Source organism: Podarcis raffonei, chromosome 1 (genome assembly GCF_027172205.1).
Source record: "Podarcis raffonei isolate rPodRaf1 chromosome 1, rPodRaf1.pri, whole genome shotgun sequence".
NCBI lineage: Eukaryota > Metazoa > Chordata > Lepidosauria > Squamata > Lacertidae > Podarcis > Podarcis raffonei.
The window spans coordinates 42,767,936-42,787,747 of record NC_070602.1 but is presented as its reverse complement, the minus strand read 5'-3'; the positions used below and the strand labels follow the sequence as shown (position 1 = coordinate 42,787,747).

General features: G+C 42.4%; 2 protein-coding genes across 3 annotated transcripts; one reads left to right on the top strand and one right to left on the bottom strand.

Annotated features, from left to right (window-relative positions):
* Positions 1 to 44: 44 nt before the first annotated feature.
* On the top strand, positions 45 to 19,723 carry DNAJC17 (DnaJ heat shock protein family (Hsp40) member C17). Its single transcript, XM_053382655.1, has 11 exons — positions 45 to 259; positions 2,313 to 2,382; positions 3,327 to 3,385; positions 4,782 to 4,869; positions 5,196 to 5,278; positions 5,799 to 5,895; positions 7,785 to 7,834; positions 8,329 to 8,406; positions 9,123 to 9,203; positions 10,229 to 10,351; positions 19,524 to 19,723. The coding sequence occupies exons 1-11, from the start codon at positions 182 to 184 to the stop codon at positions 19,644 to 19,646; spliced, it is 930 nt and encodes a 309-aa protein (XP_053238630.1). The 5' UTR covers positions 45 to 181; the 3' UTR covers positions 19,647 to 19,723.
* On the bottom strand, positions 15,348 to 19,584 carry C1H15orf62 (chromosome 1 C15orf62 homolog). Of its 2 annotated transcripts, none has more exons than XM_053382747.1 (2): positions 19,498 to 19,584; positions 15,348 to 16,589 (listed from the first exon to the last, which is right to left on the bottom strand). In XM_053382747.1, the coding sequence occupies exon 2, from the start codon at positions 16,465 to 16,467 to the stop codon at positions 15,925 to 15,927; it is 543 nt and encodes a 180-aa protein (XP_053238722.1). In that variant the 5' UTR covers positions 16,468 to 16,589; positions 19,498 to 19,584; the 3' UTR covers positions 15,348 to 15,924. The 2 variants fall into 2 exon arrangements, with proteins under 2 accessions (XP_053238722.1, XP_053238713.1); XM_053382738.1 differs by having other exon boundaries at positions 17,765 to 19,528.
* Positions 19,724 to 19,812: the final 89 nt, after the last annotated feature.

The window sequence follows — 19,812 nt, the reverse complement described above, 5'->3', positions numbered from 1 at the left end:
GCGAAGGGGAACTGCTGAGGAGGCAAAGACTACGTTTCCCAGCAGCCTCAGGGCAGCGCGAGTCGCTGTTGGGCGGCGGGCGAGGGTAGCCTAGCTGAGGAAAGGCAAGCTCGGTCGGGCAAGTCGAGGGAATAGCAGCCGTTTTGGCCCCGTAAAGAAGCGGGTCGGAGCGGGAAGAGAAATGGCGGTGGATAAGGAGCTGCTGGAGTTGGACTTGTACGCGCTGCTGGGAGTTGGCGAGAAGGCGTCGGATAAAGAGGTCGGGAAGGCCTCGGGCTGAGGGGAGGGAGAGGCGGCGGCGGCGGCCGCTGGAGATCCCTGAGGGCCCAGCCGGACCCTCGCAGGCCGCCGAGGGCCAGAATTATAGCAGGGGGCTCTGTCCCTGCCGCTCCTTACAGGACAAGACCTCAGGGCCCTCGAGCTGTTGAGTTCAAGGGCCCATGGCCTAAAGTATTGATGCTATACTGTACACACTTTACTAGGGGCCACTTGGCACTGTACTCGATGGGTCCCCCTTCTGGGTGCCCCAGTAAACCTGAGATGCGCCGGAGTGCAGCCCTGCGCGAAAGTCGCGCCTTCTTCAAATGCGATCATGCTACTGTTTTTTCATAGTCATTATAGAAGGGACCACGACGGTCATCTAGTTCAAACCTGCCGTGCAGGAGTCTTTTGTCCAACGTGAGGCTCGAACCCACGACCGTGGAATTTAAGTCTCGTGCTCTGCCAACCGAGCTTTCTCTCATAGAATGGTAGAGTTGGAAGGGACCCCCGAGAGTCATCTAGTCCAACCCCCCGCCCCATGCAATGCAGGAATCTCAACTAGATCATCCATGACAGGTGGCCATCGAGCCTCATCTTAAAAACCTCCGAGGAAGGACAGTCCACCACCTCTCGTGGGAGTCTGTTTATGATAGGCTTTGCAAGTGTGTGGTACTGAGCTGCATGAATGAACTGTGATTTGAGATGGCCTCTTGGGTTTGCTTTGGATGCTTGGGGTGGTGAGTATAATGATGGGGGAGGTGAACTGTGAACTAGGAAGTCCTTGGTTTGCATCCGATCTTGGCCACAATTCTTTCAGTCTCTCCATCTGGCATAAATTGATAATAATGCCGTCTTCCTTTGTGTGGGCAAACATTGTGGCAACCTTGCAAGTATGTTCCTCAAAAGTTACTAGAAGACTTATTTTTATTTGTTATCCTGATCCCCTCACCCCCATTTGAGGCGTTTTTTAAAAAGCTAAATTTTAACATGTTTTCCTTCCTAGAAGTGATATTTGCTTGTTACAGGCAAGCATTTTGGAAGCTTCTTGAAAGCATGTTTGTAACAGTTTCTGCAATAATGGGTATTAAGTACTTTGAGTAGTCAAATAGTGTTGTTATGTATTATTGTGTTAATACTTTCCTTTAAGTTTAAGGATCAATAGCTTCAAGTTGTCTTTTTAGTACTCATTTGGTCCACTAGGTGGTGCCTAAATACCAGACGTTTTTAGTCTATACATACTGCATATTGACAGAACTTTTTAGGGTAGTTATCTTAGAATAATAAGACACTGCTTTGCATATGAAAATGTTTCTGATAAGGAGTATTAATGTTAAAATGAATGCATGTGATCTATACTTCATATTAACTCTGTTGTGACAGAATTGTACAGCTGGAAAGATGCTAACAACATCTGATCCAGCAACCTGAACAGAAGAAAGATTCAGTGTCTTAACAGTCTCACACAGATTTGCAACGGGCCAGAGAACTCAGAGGTTCCTTACTGAGAAGATCAGTAATACAGTTTTTCCAGCACTACTGAACAACCCATCAAATGTGCATTTGCAAGGATGGGTTGAGGCTTCTGGAGCGCACTTTTGATTCACAGGCAGAAACAGCAAGAACAATCAGGTCTGGCCAACATGGAACTCATGTAGTATTTTGTAGCTTCTGGCCAAGTGTCAGCACATGTTCAGTTCCTATCAGGCCAGGTTGTTGCCATTGGATGGAATCAGCGAAACAGTTACTTTGACAAATAAAATATTTTTATTTACCTGAGCAACTGCAGTCCAAGCATTGAGGATGCATTAGGCAGCAGGTGTGTTTGTCATATCTACAGCAGTGTTATACCAGGTTTGCTTGGTATAAGGTAGGCCTGCATTTGGGCAGATAACCTCTGGCAGCAAAACAAACCTCTTAAAAGAATGAGCTTATTTTTAAACTTTTCCTATTTACTTGTAGTTGCCTGCTGTCCTATCTTCTACATAACTGAATACTGCCTTAATCTGCTAATCACATTGTTCATTGCATTGTTATTGCTCTGTCATTTACAGATTAAGAAAGCCTACAGACAGAAGGCCTTGTCCTGCCATCCAGATAAAAATCCAGACAACCCCAAAGCAGGTATGGAAAGTATTCATAGACACTCTTAGCTTTTATTGACTGTTTTCCCTGTGTGATCACTAGAAGTGGCTAGATTTATCCAGAATTACACTGGTGTGTTTTATTGGTAATAGATGGAATGTTCTGGATATCAGTGTCTAGGCTTGATTATTTATGTGACCCTTTAATCACATTAAGCCTATTGTGTACCAGGTCCATTGGTTGACAAATGGTGCAGTTTTTAGGCCTGCTACCAAGAGCCATAGGATTGGCAGGTACCACAGACAGAGCTTTTTTGTGGTAGCCCCCAATATTTGAGGCTCCCTCAGAAATTGTGTGTGGACCCCCATTGTTTGAGTCTTAAGCAGATTTGAGATTTTTATTGTTCTTCTAAGCTTTTGTTGATGGTTTTATGTGGGCTTCATCTTTTAGCTGCTGCTATTCTAGATGTTTAATTTACTGACTTCTGTTAATTCTGTAATTGCTCAATTTATTATATTTATTGCTGCAATCTGCCTTACAATGTTCATAAGTTTATCTGGGGGAATATAAATATATTCAATTAAATGATGACTCAGCAATATTTTGTATTCAGAAGGGGGCTAATTGTTTGAGATTCAGGACAGACAAAATAAAATGTATTTTCATACATGATGGCTAAGTTCTGCTTTCACTGTCCAAGGTTACTAGTAAATACAAGTTACTAGGAATCATCTGTAAGTTTAGAAATAAGATATTAAGAATAAAGCACTGATCCTTGCATAAGGGACAAACTGTATTTTAAATGGAGCAAACCGAAGTTCTGAAGTTATGGTGAGGATTGACTTTCAAATATTGTAAAGAAGCTTTGTTGTGTTCTCTGAAATGATTTACTCAGACAAATTTCAGACAATCATTTACTCACTTCTATATCTAGGAATTGTATGCATTCTCTTATTGCTGTTTCATTTTTTTCTGTTTCCTAGCTGAGCTCTTCCATCAGTTGTCTCAAGCTTTGGCAGTTCTAACAGATGCAGCAGCAAGGGTGAGTTATTTTAATGCTCTGTTAGAACTCCAAGCATTTTCTGGCTCTGCTGTTAGACATGAATACTTGGAAAAGAAAAGTGCAGTCAGAAACTTATTTCAGGCCAGTACAAGCCAACAAGTTGTTTCTGGCTGTTCCCTTACATATCTCTGGATATGTACAGAAATTCCCTACTTCTCTCAGCAATAGACTCCTATTCTAAACCGTGAGTGGCTGAGGCTGGGTCATACTTGCATGGAGGGAGAACTCTATAACCATCAGAGGTCATTTGAGCCTCCAATGACAGAGATGGATCAAAGAATACTCTCAGACTGCACACCTGCTCCTTCTGGAGAAGTGCTACCCAATCCAGAACAGACAAGTGGCCTATCTCCCAGAAACAGGAGCTACCCAATCACAAGACCTCTGTCTTTCCAGGATTCAAGCTCAGTTTATTGACTCTGATCCAGGCCACCCCTGCATCTTGCTCCACACTCACTTGTAATGGAGAAATAAAGTTGAGTTTCATCAGGGCAACACCTTGCTCCAAAACTCGAACTGACTGCTTCCAGCGGCCTCATATAGATGTTGAATATCATTGGGAACAAGGTTAAAACTAATTTAGGGGAAGGTTAAAACTAATTTATTCTTGCCTTGGAGGCTCGATATGAATCCTTCATTTCAAACTGATCTCTGCATACTTTCTGAATTAGTGATAGCTTGGTATGGAAGAGATTTTTGGCATTATGATCAAGTATTTAGGTTCTAAAATGAGCTGGGTTCCCCTTATCTGAGTAAATAATACTTCATATAAAGAAATAAGATGGAATTTTAAAAAATGTGAGAGAGATAGAGGGAGAACTATATGCACAGCTTTAAACTCGTTTGCTGCAACAGATCTTATTACTGAAAAAAGTAACTGCTTTTTTATTGGTTTTCTCCTGTATTTGGAACTGTTGTGACATGAAAGCAGGTAGAGCTCTTGCAATTCTATTGTTCTTGCCCATTCTTTGGATTCCTGTTAAAAGCTGCAAGCAAAACTATACCTGTTGTCAACACCTGTTGTCAGTATGTTTCAGACCATGCTGCCCCTGCAGTCCTAGCATTAAACTGGGCTAGTGATCTAATACAGACATTATAAATAAGATGTATACTTCAGAATACTTTCAAACATTTGTATCTTTCTTGATTTCACATATTCTGGTCCATCTTTCTTTCCTCTGTTTGTGGACATTACTAATGTTAGTTACTGAGAAGTCTGGAACTATTAAAATTTTTATCCTTGTTAAACACAATCTGAATGTCCATGACACTTGCAGATCTTTGTTTTGTTTTAATTTTAATATTTCTAGATATGTGATTGAAGCTTTCATTTTGTTTTGATTTATTATTTTTTCTTGTCCTATCACTACTGCAGGCAGCATATGATAAAGTAAGGAAAGCAAAGAAACAGGCAGCAGAAAGGACTCAGAAACTTGATGAAAGGAGGAAAAAAGTCAAACTTGGTATGTAAATCTAGAATATTCTTTTGCATATGGAGTAAATGCCAGGTTGCAGGTTCCTTACCATTTGTTCATGTCTGCAATTTGTTTGTTTTCATTAAAATTTGAGGTGGTATCCTGTTAGAAATGAATCTCAGGAAGAACCAATCTGTTTGGGTTTGCCCTATCTTGGAATCATAGAACTGTAGAGTTGGAAGGGACCACGAGGGCCATCTAGTCCAATCTCCTGCAACGCAGTAATCTTTTGCTCAATGTGGGGTTTGAACCCACGACCCTGAGATTAAGAGTCTCCTGCTCTACCAACTTGTGGACTTCTTCTTTTGCTATAGATCTTGAAGCCCGGGAAAAAGAAGCCCAGTCCCAGGTTAGCAAGGAGGAAGAGATCCAGATAACTAGAACATTAGAGCAAGAGGTAAGGGTAGCAACCAAACAAAATGTTATTTGATATCAGAAATGAGGATGGGATCCTTTATGTGCACAGCCATTGTGAAGAGCAGAGAGTTAATAGTATTGAAAGATAAATTATGCTGGCAGCCTATAGGAGTAGCAGCATTGAGGTTCAGGCTGTGTGAAAACATAGCATAAAGGGATTATAAACTTGAGGGGCATAGTTCAGTGGTAGAGTGTGCTTCACATGCAAAAGGTCCTAGGTATTGATCCTTGGCATCTCCAGGTAAGACTCCTTTCTAAAAAATACCTGTAGAGAGAGATAGTCTAACTTTATATAAGGCTGCTTCCTGTGTATCTATTCTTCTCCCCCCCCAAAAACACTTTTCAATTTGGCTGTTGTTGCTAGACAGGAGATAAATAGACTCCTGGTCTATTCCTTGTGACTCTTCAGACCTACAAGTTAAAGAGTAGATTGTTTTGTAACAGCCACTTTTCTTGGCAACATGGTCACCATTTTTTTTGCCTTCTGCCTCTTTCCCCAGATCCTACGGTTACGTGAGGAGGGATCCCGCCAGCTGGAGGAACAACAAAAACTTATCCAGGAACAAATACGACTTGAGAAAGAACAGCGAGTACGAGGTAAGGCCAGGCAAGGTCAGAGCCTCTGACTGCCACAAAGTTGTCTTGCCTCGGTTCTCTTCAGAAACGCCCATGGGTGCTCAAAGCCAGTTTGCTTTTGTTGTTAAAGGGGTATATGCCTGTAGAAAAATACCTTTTTCTTTGCTGCGTCTCTTGTTGTGGAGCTTAGTGGCAGAATATTCTTTTATTAAGTAGAAGGGCCAAACAAGAAGAGTTAAGTTCGGAGATATACAGCACACTCCTATTCATGTCTACTAAGAAGTAAATTGAGTTCAGGGGGACCTTCTCCCAGGTCAGTGTGTGTAGGATTGCAGCTCTGGTCTCTTCTAAGCTGTGCCACTTACCGTATTTTTCGCACTATAGGACGCACCGGTCCATAGGACGCACCTAGATTTGTGGGGGGAAATAAAGGGGAAAAAATTATTTCCCCCCCCCCAAGGCGCGGGGCTGGGGCGGGGGAAGCCCGAGCTTCCCCCTCCCCCAGAACGGGACCCAGAGCCATGCCGAAGCTGCGCGCAGCTTCGGCATCGCTCTGGGAGCTTGTGGGGCTGGGGGAGGAGGAAGCCCTCCGCCAGCCTCCAAACCAAGTCGGGAGCAGCGGGATGGCGCGCTGCGCCTCTCCCGCTGTCTCCCGAGTTTGCGGGGCTGGCAACGGGGAGGAGCAGGCTTCTCCCCCCCGCCAGCCTTCTAGCCAAGTCGGGAGACAGCGGGATGGCGCGCTGCGCCTCTCCTGCTGTCTCCCGAGTTTGCGGGGCTGGCGACGGGGAGGAGCAGGCTTCTCCCCGTCGCCAGCCTTCTAGCCAAGTCGGGGGACAGCGGGAAGGGCGCGCTGCCTCTCCCGCTGTCTCCCGAGTTTGCGGGGCTGGCGACGGGGAGGAGCAGGCTTCTCCCCGTCGCCAGCCTTCTAGCCAAGTCAGGGGACAGCGGGAAGGGCGCGCTGCGCCTCTCCTGCTGTCTCCCGAGTTTGTGGGGCTGGCAACGGGGAGGAGCAGGCTTCTCCCCGTCGCCAGCCTTCTAGCCAAGTCGGGGGACAGCAGGAAGGGTGCGCTGCGCCTCTCCCGCTTTCCCCCGAGTTTGCGGGGCTGGCGACGGGGAGGAGCAGGCTTCTCCCCCCGCCAGCCTTCTAACCAAGTCGGGGGACAGCGGGATGGCGGCGTTCTGCCTCCCCGCTGTCCCCCGAGCTTGTGGGGCTGGCGGTGGGGCTCTCCAGGTTTCAGCGAAAGCCTGCATTCGCACCATAGGACGCACACACATTTCCCCTTCATTTTTGGAGGGGGAAAAGTGCGTCCTATAGTGCGAAAAATACGGTACTTCCTTTTTCACCCCAGGCAGATGTGGAAATGAGGAGGGTATTGACGATTATTTTAATGAATGTTTGCAAAGAACTTTGCAATATTTGTTATAGATTTTTCAGTTGGCATGTGAGATTGGTTTATGAACATTCAGTGCTGTTTTTATCCTTCCACCCCAAATTTATTTATTCTTTTATTTATTACATTTATATGCCACCTTTCTCTTCCAATAATCTGAAGTTGGTGTACATGGTGTAGTGTCGTCGTCCCCCCCCCCATTTTATCCTCACAACAACCCTGTGAGGTAGGTTAGGCTAAGAGATGGTGACTGGTCCAAGGTCACCCAGGGAGCTTCATGGCTGAGTGAAATTTTCCAATCTCACTGTCATTGGAGCTCTACTTCTGGAAGTAACAAGAGTCAAAATAGAACCCCCTTTTAACTTGCCTAGTTATCAGGATAATTGCCAACCTACACCCAAATCCCCTGTGGTGGAGTTTAAATCAAGCTAAGGGTATGCAGAACATAGACTTTCTTGAGTATTTGCATTCATTAAATGTCAGTGTAGTTTTCATTTTCTTTTTCTTTTCTTCTTTGAGGCAAACATGATGGGTATGGAGAGGAGGGCAAAGGAACACCCAAGCTCAAAGTAAGACATTCCCAAAAATTGAGCTATGAAGAGAGATGAGCAACTAACTTATCATTCCATCAGTAGAAGCCACATGGATCGCCTCTGGCCACACAGAATGCTGGACTGTCTCTGGCATCCTCGCTGCTTACTGGAATTGTCACTTACTTCATCTTAATGTGTTCCTTGCACTTTAATCTAGAATCTAGGCACTAGGATGAAGGTAATTAGAAGTTAAGTCTCTGTGACTTGGGATATTGACAGGTTGCCAGATGCTGCTTGATGTATGTAGTAATTTTCAGATCTTCTAAATGTGAACTTTTCCCCGTGCCTAGGACTATGTATATCTGTTCCTGTGCAGTGTAGACATTCCTTTTAGTATGTCTACAAATTTTAACATCTGAATCCATTGCCTCTATAGCATCACAGATGTAAAACCAAATGCTAGATTCTGCTATATATTGCATCCAGTACACTGAACAGTGTGAAATTAATTTCTAACTTTTCCTCATCAGCTACGCTGGAAATGCAAGAAAGAAGATGAAACTAAAGGAGGCTACTCAAAAGAAGTTCTTCTGCAAATCCTACAAAAGGTCCTGTTCCAAAATGCTCCTTTCACCTTGGTTGGTTGGTTTTGCCTAGCAAACTATAAGAATAAGCAAAGAAAGTTGATATCTTCATAAACTAATGAGGCCTTCCCATGGCAATTATAAATCATTCCATTCCTTTTTGATGGTAAAGGAGGACACCATAAGGGATTTATTAACTTGTCAGCTAATATTTAATACAACTAATATATCCCTGTGGTATGACTCGTAAATAATTTGATGGTGTGATTTAACATGTGATCTTTACTTCATCCCTATTTGTACTTCAGTAACTGCTAGGCAGATTTGACTAGCTTGGGCTTTCTCTTTTTTTTGTGAACAATTAATTCAGAACTAGGCTGGAACAATAACCTCATTCATTACATCACATGATGATGATGTTCTATGGGGTTTTGCTGGGAGAGTGTGATCTGTGAACTGACATGGCTGTGTTGCATATGATGACCTTGGCCTCAAATCAATGAGTGCTATTGTAATATCTCTAAAAACTCTTTTAACTAGCATTTTGACATGATTATGCACAGTATATCTCATTACAAAATGTACTCTTCGCCAGTATTGTATCTCATCCTACTGCAGTCCTTTTTCCATTTGTTATTTATGGAGACTTTGGCAAGAGCTGTCATATATCACATTTTAGAACATAAGGTTTCTCCCCTAGACCTATGTCTTGACTTTACATTTCTTATTGATTCTGGCAGTATGGCGAGGTTCTGAATTTGCTAATCTCTAGCAAGAAGACTGGGAGTGCAGTTGTGGAATTTGCCACGGTGAAAGCTGCTGTAAGTTTTTCGACTTGGGAATTTCTCAGTGCACCTTTATGGTGGTATACATTGACCTTTATGGAAGAAGGTATCATTAGAAGTCTTTCTATGACTCTTCTACATCAACTGGGCTTCCCTCACCCAACCCTTATGACTGGCGCAGAAAGCAGGGCCAGTTCCCCATCTTTCAGCAACGGGTGGGTGTTTATAGAGGGGTGGGAGGCTCTGAGAAACTTCATGAAAACAAAGGGAAAGCATTTATTGCAGTTTAGGAAACCATACTTAAATATTTCTATATAGATAAGTAATTTATGTGAATAGAGTTTCTTGTTACTTTAAACACCCACTCTGTGTAACAAAACTAGCCCCTGAGTAACAAAACTATTGTGATAAAACCTTCTCCCATCAGTATGCAAATACCACTATCAAGATAGTTACCAGCAAACCCTAAAACGCTACATCTGATTTTGTTATTGTTACTAGGATGCTTCTCTCCATATTATGATGAGCCTTAGATGCAGAAGAAAACCTTAATAAAGTTAGGAAGGAATTTTCCTCCCATTAGATTATCTGACTATTTTACTTTTCACCCTTCCATACAATACATTTAGTGTGGTTTGCTTTAAGCAAGCTGGATTTGTTTTACTTTTCCCACAAGCTCTCCCCTATCACATGGTGCATCCTTGTGGCACTGGCACGCACTCTCTCACATTAATGTGCGCACACAAACCTACTGATGAAAATGGGATAGGCTAATCAGGGACTGGGAGGGGCTCATATACAAGCTTGGAGGGGTTTTCCGCTCCAACTAGCACAACCTTCCCCAACCTGATGCCCTTGAGATGTTTTGGACTCCAAATTCCATCAGCCCAGCATAATCAGTGGTTGGGGATAATGGGGATTATAGTCCAAAACACCTGGAGGGCACCAGGTTGGAGAATGCTGATCTAGCATGATCGTTTAATCAATTGACCTGTGGCTATTCTGTTATTCCGGGCTTAGTATGGGAAGCATGAAACAAAGAGGCTGTTTTTATTCATTAGGAGATGGCAGTGAAGAATGAAGTTGGCCTGATAAGCAATCCTCTAAAAATCTCTTGGCTAGAGGGCCAACCGCAGAGCAATCCTGTGTTTGCTGATGGCACCAGCCTGCCACAGATATCCAAGGTAGGACCAATACAAGCTGCTACTTTTGCATTTGGTGGTTCTTAAAATCTGTTTCAACTCTGCAAACACCTGGTATGGGCACTAGCAAAAATATTCCGTTCTTCTTTGTACTTTTGCCTTGGGAAGCATTCACTGAGCAACTGTAAGCCATTTAAAGTTTTTCATTTATGAACTTGTTCTAATGAAAGCAAGTATAAATCTGGCTTGATGTTGAGCTTGTATAGATATGATCTGCTTCGGCACTAATTGGGCTATTGCTAAATGGAGTAATAGAGAGGATCCTATGTGATGTTTGCTGTGTTTAGGGTTGGGCTCAAGAAGTACATGCACAGCTGATGAAAGATGAGCCTTGGGAAGCGATCTCTTCTGAGAAACTAGATTGGGGCAGATAATTCTCCCAGAAAAGGAAAGCCTTGTTTTACTGATGAAACTGATGGGTTTAGAGCAGTGGTGGGAAACCTCCAGCCCAGCATCAGCTGATGGTCAGGTCTAGCAAAGCCCTGTGCACAGCACTTTGCAAGACCAGGAAGTAAGCAAATCATCACCACTTTGTGCACTGTGTCTTTGCCACCCACCTGTCAATTTTGTGGGGAGGGGATGTGGGGACAGATCCAGTTCCCCACCCCTGCTTTAGAGTATATGTTCTCATCTGTTTGTTGACAAAGTCCCATCATTGGAAAGAGGCCTACAAATGTGATGCACTGTCTGCAAATCTGCTAGATAAAATAAACCTCTGTGATCTCTTTGAAAGCAGATCTAAGCTATAGGTTCCTCACATCCCCAAATGTGGATTTGCTTTATTGCACCATTTCAATATTACATTTATAAAGACTGTTCTAATGTTTCTAGAACTTCCCCTGCTCTGTTGAAGGCAGGGGAATCGGTGCTGTAGAGTGCAAGATCATCTGAGCTTTCATTTTGTATTTGAAGTTTCATTTGCTTTTACTTTTTCATTTAAAGCTTGTCGTGTCTTGAATAAGAGCACCTATTGTTAGTCATAAATGAAATAAGAGTCTTCATGTGTTAAGGACAAAACAGACTAGATAAATGGGTGCTGGAGGGAAGTGGGAACATGTAAATACCACTTTATTATTTTGATTTGGACTATCTCTTATAGATATGTGAGATGGGAATGCCCAGCTATTCATTCTGCAGATGCTGATATTCTTTAAAAGCAAAAGCAAAGAGAACTCTGGGCCAAAGTCTGCCCTCCTTTTCTCTGTGCACGTGGCTTGAATAGCTTTTTCAATAGTGTGTGGGTGGAAAAGTAGCAGCTGTCTACTTAATGAGCAGGTATTCTGGTAGTTTCTCAGGTGAGGCTGTTATTTGCGTCTTCCTTTGTTTTGCTAGCCGGTTACTTTGTGTTTAATTCCAAGTAGTAGTTCCTGAGAAACTGCCTCTCAGCCTGCCTGAGGTTTTGTTTGAGCCTGGATGGCTCCATCTAGGGAGCACTTTCAGCTCTTTTCAAAGAGTGACTTTCCTGCCCGACTCCACAGGGCTGTGTGTTTATGGCCACAAATAGTCTTGCCTGGAGTGCAGTAGGGAACAAATGCTGTGGCTGGTTGTGCTGAACTAGGTGGAATCCAGCAGTACTTTCAGGTTGTTTGGGGCCAAGAGATGTTTTTCTCCCTTGCGCAATATAGGCAAAGCTCCTGGGCATGATAGCTATGCCCTGCCTCCCCAGCCAGAGGCAGTAATGCTTCTCAATGCCAGTTGCAGGAAACCACAGGAGGGGAGAGTGCTGTTGTGGTTGGGTCCTGCTTGTGGGTTGGCCATTGTGAAAACAGGATGCTGGACTAGATTGGTCACTAGCCTGATCCATCAGACTCTTACATTCTTATCACAAACAATGCCTATAAAAGTTGTTTTCTCAGGACTGAAGAGCAACAATTGTCTCCAAACAGAAGCTCTTGTTGGTTTTCAAGTTAGCTTATTGCTTCTTAAGAAGCCTCTGGCTTATGACGTGAGTTTATCTTGGCTTGTTTCCGTTCCATATGTTTCTTACTGGGAGCCCATATATTCTGCCTGCTGCACAGGATTAATGTGTATGAACCCAAGCTGGGAGCTGTGACTGAGTTCATAGCTCTGCGGAAGTGAGTGCAGACATTGGGATTGTGCTATTCTGAACTCTTTCTTAGATGATACCTTAGCAAGTTTTGTATTTGGACACATAGCAGCACCTTTCAGTGGGATGTAATTGCAATTCATGTAATTCCTGGTTTTTCAGTGGGTTTCCAGCTAGAAGGGATACAACTGGTATCTGTCTTTCAGGTTGGAGATTAACTCCAGTACTTCCCCTCCCCCCCCCCCAAAGTAATAGTTTGCACCTAAGCTAACTGGCCTGCCAGTTTTTATGAATCAGTTTTCATAAGAACTGGGATGGTTGCCTAAAATAGCAGGATTGTGTTTGATCCCAATGTATTTTTTTTATAAAAAAATGCAGGAGCGGATACTGATTTTTTACTTGAAAAGATAGTAAACTTCTGTACTGTAACCTAAATTCAGTACAGAAAAAGCTGGATCCTGCAACCTGTGTAAATTACCTAAATGAAATAAACATCCATACATTACAACACAAAATATGGTAATATTCTTAATCAGGAGACTTTAAAATTGCTTTTAGAATTTTTACAATTACACAAAAATATTAAACCTGTGAAAAGTTTACTTATATTTTGCATCCTTAGCCTTTGACAAGTGAAGTTCCAGTAAACTTCACTTTGATATGCAAACTTTTTCCTGTTGCTTGTGCCATGCCTGCGGTGATCACCTTCCTTCCTCTTTTTGTATAATTACTCCTGAGGTGACATCACTGATTCCTTACATCCTTTCTACAGAAGCTTCCCACAACTTATTTTGTTTGGCAGTATTTGAATATGAATGCTTGTAACTTGCTCTATTCATTCTCTTCCCAGTTTTAAGCGACATCTTTAATGCCTCTTTATATTTTGGGATCCTCTTCCACTTCTGTCTGTATTTACATGCTAAAAAAAAGTTATTGAATTTTAATGACTAATTTACTTCAGCGCTTATCTCTTGACTTCTGTCTGCCCTGAAGCTCTTTTTACTATCCTATTCATGTTTACTAGCCTTCCAATAAATACTTAACTTAGGTGCCCTCCTCCTGCAATATTGTAAAATCCATTAAGCATGTAGACTGTATACCCACACAGTGCTTGTTTTGTCTGTGCTGTCATCTTGCTTCTAAAAGGAAACCTCTTGCGGCATTAACCTGTTTGTTGGCTTGCTCCTTGAGTTATGTGATGTTGCATGCTTAATGTATTTTTTTGTTAGAAAAATTATGTTATCTGCAAAGAAGATTCAAAAGCAGATGCTTTTTTGCAGCAGAGACACTAGCTTGGCACTTGCACCAGGACAAATCTGCTATTCATTTATTTCATAACGTTTCTACACTGCATGATTATAAAAATAAATAAATAAATAAATCTCAAAGCTGTTTACAAAAAGATAAAACAACAGAATCAAGAAAAATCCACAGCCATACTTTAAAACATACAAAACTTAAAATACTAAAACATTAAAATTACCTCAACTTTTTAAGCATCTGAGTAAGCATCACTTTTTGTGCTGGAGTGGGAATTGTCTGGCATGCTAGCTGAAAAGTTATGCCAATATACATTGCTGTAGAGCAGGGGTGGGAACTAGATCCATTCAGCGGGCCAGATCCTGGGTTCTGCTAACCCTGGTAGGCCACTTTGACAGGTGGGCAGGGCCCTACCCACCTGTCAATCTGACATCGAGTGACATGTTCCCTGCTAGAAAAGGAAAAACAGGCTTGAAGTTACCCCTTGTCAGTGAATAGACTTGCTCTCGCTGCCAGTCAGCTGATTGGATTAGTGACAGCACACAACTGGGAGTGTACTTTCAGATTCCTAGTTGTGCAGTGGCAGCCACATCTCCACCTGCCCCACACTTGATGTCACCTATGGCTGCAGGTTGGCATGGTTTGGGAAAAACTGTCTCACGGGCCAAACTGGGACTTGTGTGGGCCCTAATGAGGACCATGGGCCAGAGGTTCCCCACCCCTGCTTAGAGTATAGCGTGTCATGCGTTTCTCACAAGGCCATGCTGTTAACCTGAGGAAATCACTTTAAGCTCAGTTCTGACTCTTGACTTGTTCATAATGTGAAGCCAGAAGCAGAAACAAGGGTAAGAGTCCCTGGTTACTTAGGAACTCTTGGCATGCTGCAGCTTTATCTTGATGGCACAGTCATTATGGCAAGTATGCAAAAATGGGTGGAGTTCATAATTCAATTCAAGTGTTAGTTTTACAGAGGGCAAAACTACATGTGATGTTAGTCATGCTTTACAAACAAATATGCACAGCCTGACTGTTTCTATATTGAAGCAACAGCAGCCATAGGGTTCCAATCGGCAGTACAGATAGTAAATTGCACCTTTGGAGGTAAATAACAGCCAGTGATGTGGCAGTTTTCCACAGGAAAGCTATATGAAGTGGTTGTTTTCTCTCTGAAATAAAAGCTGTGAGGTTTTGTATTCTTGTTTAAATGTGGAATTGTTGTTGTTGGTTTATATACCACCCTTCATCCATAGATCTCAGGATGGTTCACAACATAAATTTACAATATAAAAAAGACAAAATGCATAATAAAAATAAGAACACAAAAAAATAACACTTGCATTTTGGTCCTGAGACTGACCTGCAATAGTAAGCAAGGGAGTATGACTGTGAATCCATCTACACATTGTAAGTGTTTATTCAGGGCAGTAACTCAATAAATTATTTTGACATGGCCCTGGAGCCACATGATTGCATAAACAAGCCTTGGGACATGATATTTCTTACAATGGGGTCTTAGGTGGTTTGGATATGCTTAAGAGAGCAGTACCTCTTGGTTTTCCCTTCAATGGCCCCTTTCCTGCTCTTTCTAGAGTTTGATGTAACAGGGTTTTCCCCAGTCACACTGTTACATGAGTGCTTGCCAATGGAAATTAAAGGAGACACAAATGGAAGTACAGGAAATACTTTTAATAAGGTCTAAAATATATATTCTCTTTCACATTTTACAATGGATTATTCATAGCTTATTGTGGAAGCAATAGTTATACACTTCCTTTCCCCTTTGACAAATAGAAAGAAAAATAATTGCTTTCCAATAATGGTCTGGCTTTCTAATAGCTTAAATATACCCATTAATGAGGAAAATATGCACCAGCATAAAGGAAGATGAACTTCAGTCATGTATAGTTCAAGACTCTTGTATATCCATGAGTTCCTTATAGTTCCTTCATGTTACAACCACCCACCCTTTTGCAGACACACATTAGTTGTAGAATCTCTGATATGGTCCAAATGTAGGAAGCATCTTGTCATAATGAAGTACTCTGAGTAGAAGTTCTTGGGAATGTGTGATGAATGGAAATACAGTAATGCTAGTAAATTCCAAGTAGATACTGTGTTCAACTGCTAGCTGGTCTGCTGTTCTCAGTTCATTGAGAAAAACAAAAAGCAGCCTCGGTTGCGTACAGGCAATGAAGATGAGCCAGTGGTTCGGTGTAATTAATTCCTCTGCTTTTATTTGCAAGTCTAGCTAATCTGACAGTAAATTCTGGTTTCTGAGTGTCTGCAAAACATCGTCAAGGAGTGAGGGCCCCAAATCCAATGTGAAAGAAAAAAAGGGGTCTAATGGATCACGAATAGGATTTCTGTAGCAGGAGGTGGTTTCAGAGAGCCACCAGTTTGTGGCTTGGTTCCTATAAAATAGGTCTGGCTGTGTTTGAGTGGCCTTGTGGAAATGACGTGAAGTGCTTGGGAAAGAAATGTCTGTAGAGGGAGAATCAGTGTGGTTTATTATATTGGGGCAGCTGGCACTGTCCAGATATAGCCGAGGTGGTTTGGGAGGTGGCAGTGGCTTGCTGAGTAGGTTTTGCTCGCTCTGACACGATAAATAGTCCGACTTTCCCGTCAAGTCTCTTGGGAGCTCCCTTTTGTTGTACTGTTGTCCACTGGTGTCTATTGTTTGGCTGTTATGATTCCAGATTGTGACTTGATTGCCCAGCTTTTTATGCCTCCTGAATGAGAGGCGCTTGAAGAAACCAGAGGATCTGATGGATCCTCTCCGCCAAGTGTCCATGGTGAGGGAAGCAATAAAAAAGGCTGGTGGCTTCCAACTGTGTAATGAACGAGGCCAGAGGCCTCCGTGTTGAGCTTAATTGAGGCTTTCTGAGTCAGTGGGGAGCTTCTTTCTTCTAATTTCTGGAAGAAAAAAGAAAACCTAACAAGCTGGCTTCCCAGAGAAGGCAATACTTGACTGTTAACCCTCACTTCCACTAAAGAAATCATTGGGAAAGAGTTCTACCAACATGACTTTCATGACCGTATTAGAACCAAGTTATCAGTATTTCAAAGAAAATATTAAGTAGACATATAAAAAGCACTTCAAGTACTGTGAATTTGAAAGCCGATCATAACTCTTAGTGTGTAAATAGTTGTGTTTTAAAGCATTTGTAGTTGAGGCTCTGTCATCCCAGCTGGCTGAGATGCAGCAGATGAGTTATTGCAGTGTACAGGATGGGGCTTGACCCTTCTTACTCCTCTGCTGCTTGACTCTGCCATGCTTCTGCAGTAGCCTTTATTCAGGACAGTGGCAACCAGTATAGTACTATTTGAGAGAGAGTTACTGACCTATCTCCATCATCATCATCAGCCTTCTTCCCTGCCTCCCTGCTTCAAATCACCTTCTTATCCAGTGGTCCCTTAGAACACCTCCCTGGTATTCTTCATTCCTATGTTTCCTTATCTGTCACCCCTATTAACACAGTTTTCCACAGCTTTTTGTACAAATCCACATCTCACTCCTTTTTTTCTTCCTTCTACCTTCGATGGTCTTCCCATTTTCCATTTATTAGGCCACTTTCCTTTCTTTCTCTAGAGCGCACTTTAAGACCAAATTATTTCCAAAAGAGTCTTTTCTGACCTACCCTGCCTTTGTTGCACTTGATCTGCTACCTTCCCTACCTCATTTCCTTCCTCAGTTGTTAGGCAAAATGAGGTACTATCTAATGCAGATTGAAAGCTGTAATGTGTCAGGACGTACTAACTTCATCTGCCACCTCAAGGTCACCAAACTCCACTTGCCCCTTTTAGCCCATTTTAAATCCTTACCACACAAAGGAATTATGGAGCTGCCAAATAAAGGGCTGTATATACATATCATCATCTCAACAAATTTACCCAGATTCTAGAGCACAAAGCAGCATCCGTATGGTGGAATTGTTGAATGTTACATGACAGAAAAGTCATTATCAGTCTCTCATTACTGGATTGGCAGAGCCGAGAATTAGCAAAACTACATTCATGAAGGATTTCTAGAGCTTAAGTAGTTGCAGAGCTTAACATTGAAGAAAATGAAATGTAGAGTTGCTACTTACTGTGAGACAGAGGGGAATTTTGAAGGAAGTCCTTCCAGCCCAGGGCCCAGCATACCTGTGTCCATGTTTAAAAGTCCACTGTATCTTCTCGGCTCTACCTTTAGAACACCATTCCTTCGGTGTTACTCCTTGCCCTTCTCACTCAGCCACTCATGTGTTTTGCTGGTGGCAATTCCTTTGTGCGTGTTCTGTGCCAAGCCCTTGCTGACTCAGTTACATCAGAAACTGGGATTTACACTATTAGTTAATTGCAGAGATTGCAGGAAGTAGGTGTGTAGACCTGTGAAGTGTCAGCCCACACATACAAAGCTTCAAGAGAATACAGGGCTTCTATGGAATACTACTTGAACAACTTTCAGTGTAGCTGCTGGAGGAGGGGGAGGACAAGGAAATACAGTAAGACCCAGTTATGAATTGCAAGTTCAAGGGACCCGTGCATTTCTACTTAAGGTTGGAGATGGGATCTCTCCCCGTCCCCAAATGGCACCTTCATGGTCAGAGGCAGTAAGATTCTGACTATCAGGTGTGGTGGAGAGACAGAAGCAAATAATCACGCTAAGCTTACAGCTGTCCAGGGATACCTGACTGGTGGTCACTCCTGGAGACAGGATGCTGAACCAGAAGGACCTTGGTCTGATCCACTCCAGCAGATTTTAAAGAAGAGGTTGGATGGTCATCTACCATGGATGCTTTAGCGATTCCTGCATTGCAGGGGGTTGGTCTAGATGTCCCTCGGGGTCCCTTCCAAGGCTACAGTTCTACGATTCTATTATTCTATATACTGTATTCTCACACCATTATATGTTACATAAGCAATTAAGTCACAAATATAAGGTGCCAACTGCCTTCAAATTTTTAAAAAGGCCTGACTAATCAGGAATGTACAAAAATGGCTGTTTTTACTCTGCTTTATGAACTGGATAGCTCCAAGCTGAAAGTGAAAAGCTGTTGGTTAGTATTAAAGAGCCATGCCACCTATAAGTCCTCTTGAGACTCAACAACACTAAATGTTTAAGTATAGAATCTGTTTAATAGAGTGCTGAGAAATAAAATGCCACACAATTTCTAGGATAATGGTTCCACTGGTTTTACAGGATATTAGGCCAGGGGAATCCCCTCAATGTAAGATGTTTCGTTTTCAACAATTTTAGATTTGGGGATTTGTATTGTTCTCTTCTTGGAATCTGAGGAAGAAATCACTAGTTAAGATTCTGGAACCCTCCTCAAAAGAGCATTTGCAGTGTTTTGCCTATTCTTAATTAAAGTGATATTATGTTCCTGTAAAATTAAGGCAGTAGACAGTATTTTGATCCTAGAACATTTATGATGCTGCTTTAGTACTTCCTGTTATATTGTAGCAAAAGGAAATTTATTTATCATTTATTACATTTCTGTTTCACTTTTTCAGTAAGGAGCTAGCTTGGGTCTGTGTCCCCTTGCACACCCATTTTACCTTTACAACCACCCTGTGAGCTAGGCTACAATTACTTGTAGTAATGAGAACTGCCACAACTGTAATAGTTGAGAGTGGTGGAGCTTACTTATTCTGGCATGACATTTTGCTTGGAGTGGCTACATTAGAGTTGTCCCCACTTTGGGCAATCTTTAGCGCCAATAAACACTAGCTAGTAATGTCTGTAAGGTACTCTGCACCAGAAGACCTCTTTTCTTGTGCCATTGTGGTGGTGTTTATTTTAGGACTTCTGAAAGAACTAGCAAGGATCCCACCTTACTTTTCCTACCATCCCTTTTTCTTTAGGGTTCAGTTGTCTCGGAGCGGGATTACGAAAGCATCGTGATGATGCGGATGCGCCAAGCCGCTGAGAGACAGAAGCTGATTGAGCAGATGAAACAGGAAGATGAGGAAGAACCTTCCACATAGTACAAGGAGAAAAATAGCATTATCTTGTGTGTTTGCTTATACTTAAATTAAGTCAATAAATATCCTTTTTAAAAACAGCCGTGGTTTTCTTTGAAAAATAAACTGATCATCCTCAATAAGGGTATAAATCTGGTGGTGTGTGGCTCTGCTTCTGCTTAGATATCGG

Bases quoted from the DNA above. Each gene is read 5' to 3' on its own strand.
- DNAJC17 (XM_053382655.1), top strand. From the start codon at position 182: ATGGCGGTGGATAAGGAGCTGCTGGAGTTGGACTTGTACGCGCTGCTG. The intron at 3,386-4,781 runs GTGAGTTATTTT...TCACTACTGCAG, and splicing joins TAACAGATGCAGCAGCAAGG to GCAGCATATGATAAAGTAAG. The intron at 5,896-7,784 runs GTAAGGCCAGGC...TTCTTCTTTGAG, and splicing joins GAAAGAACAGCGAGTACGAG to GCAAACATGATGGGTATGGA.
- C1H15orf62 (XM_053382747.1), bottom strand. From the start codon at position 16,467: ATGGACACTTGGCGGAGAGGATCCATCAGATCCTCTGGTTTCTTCAAG.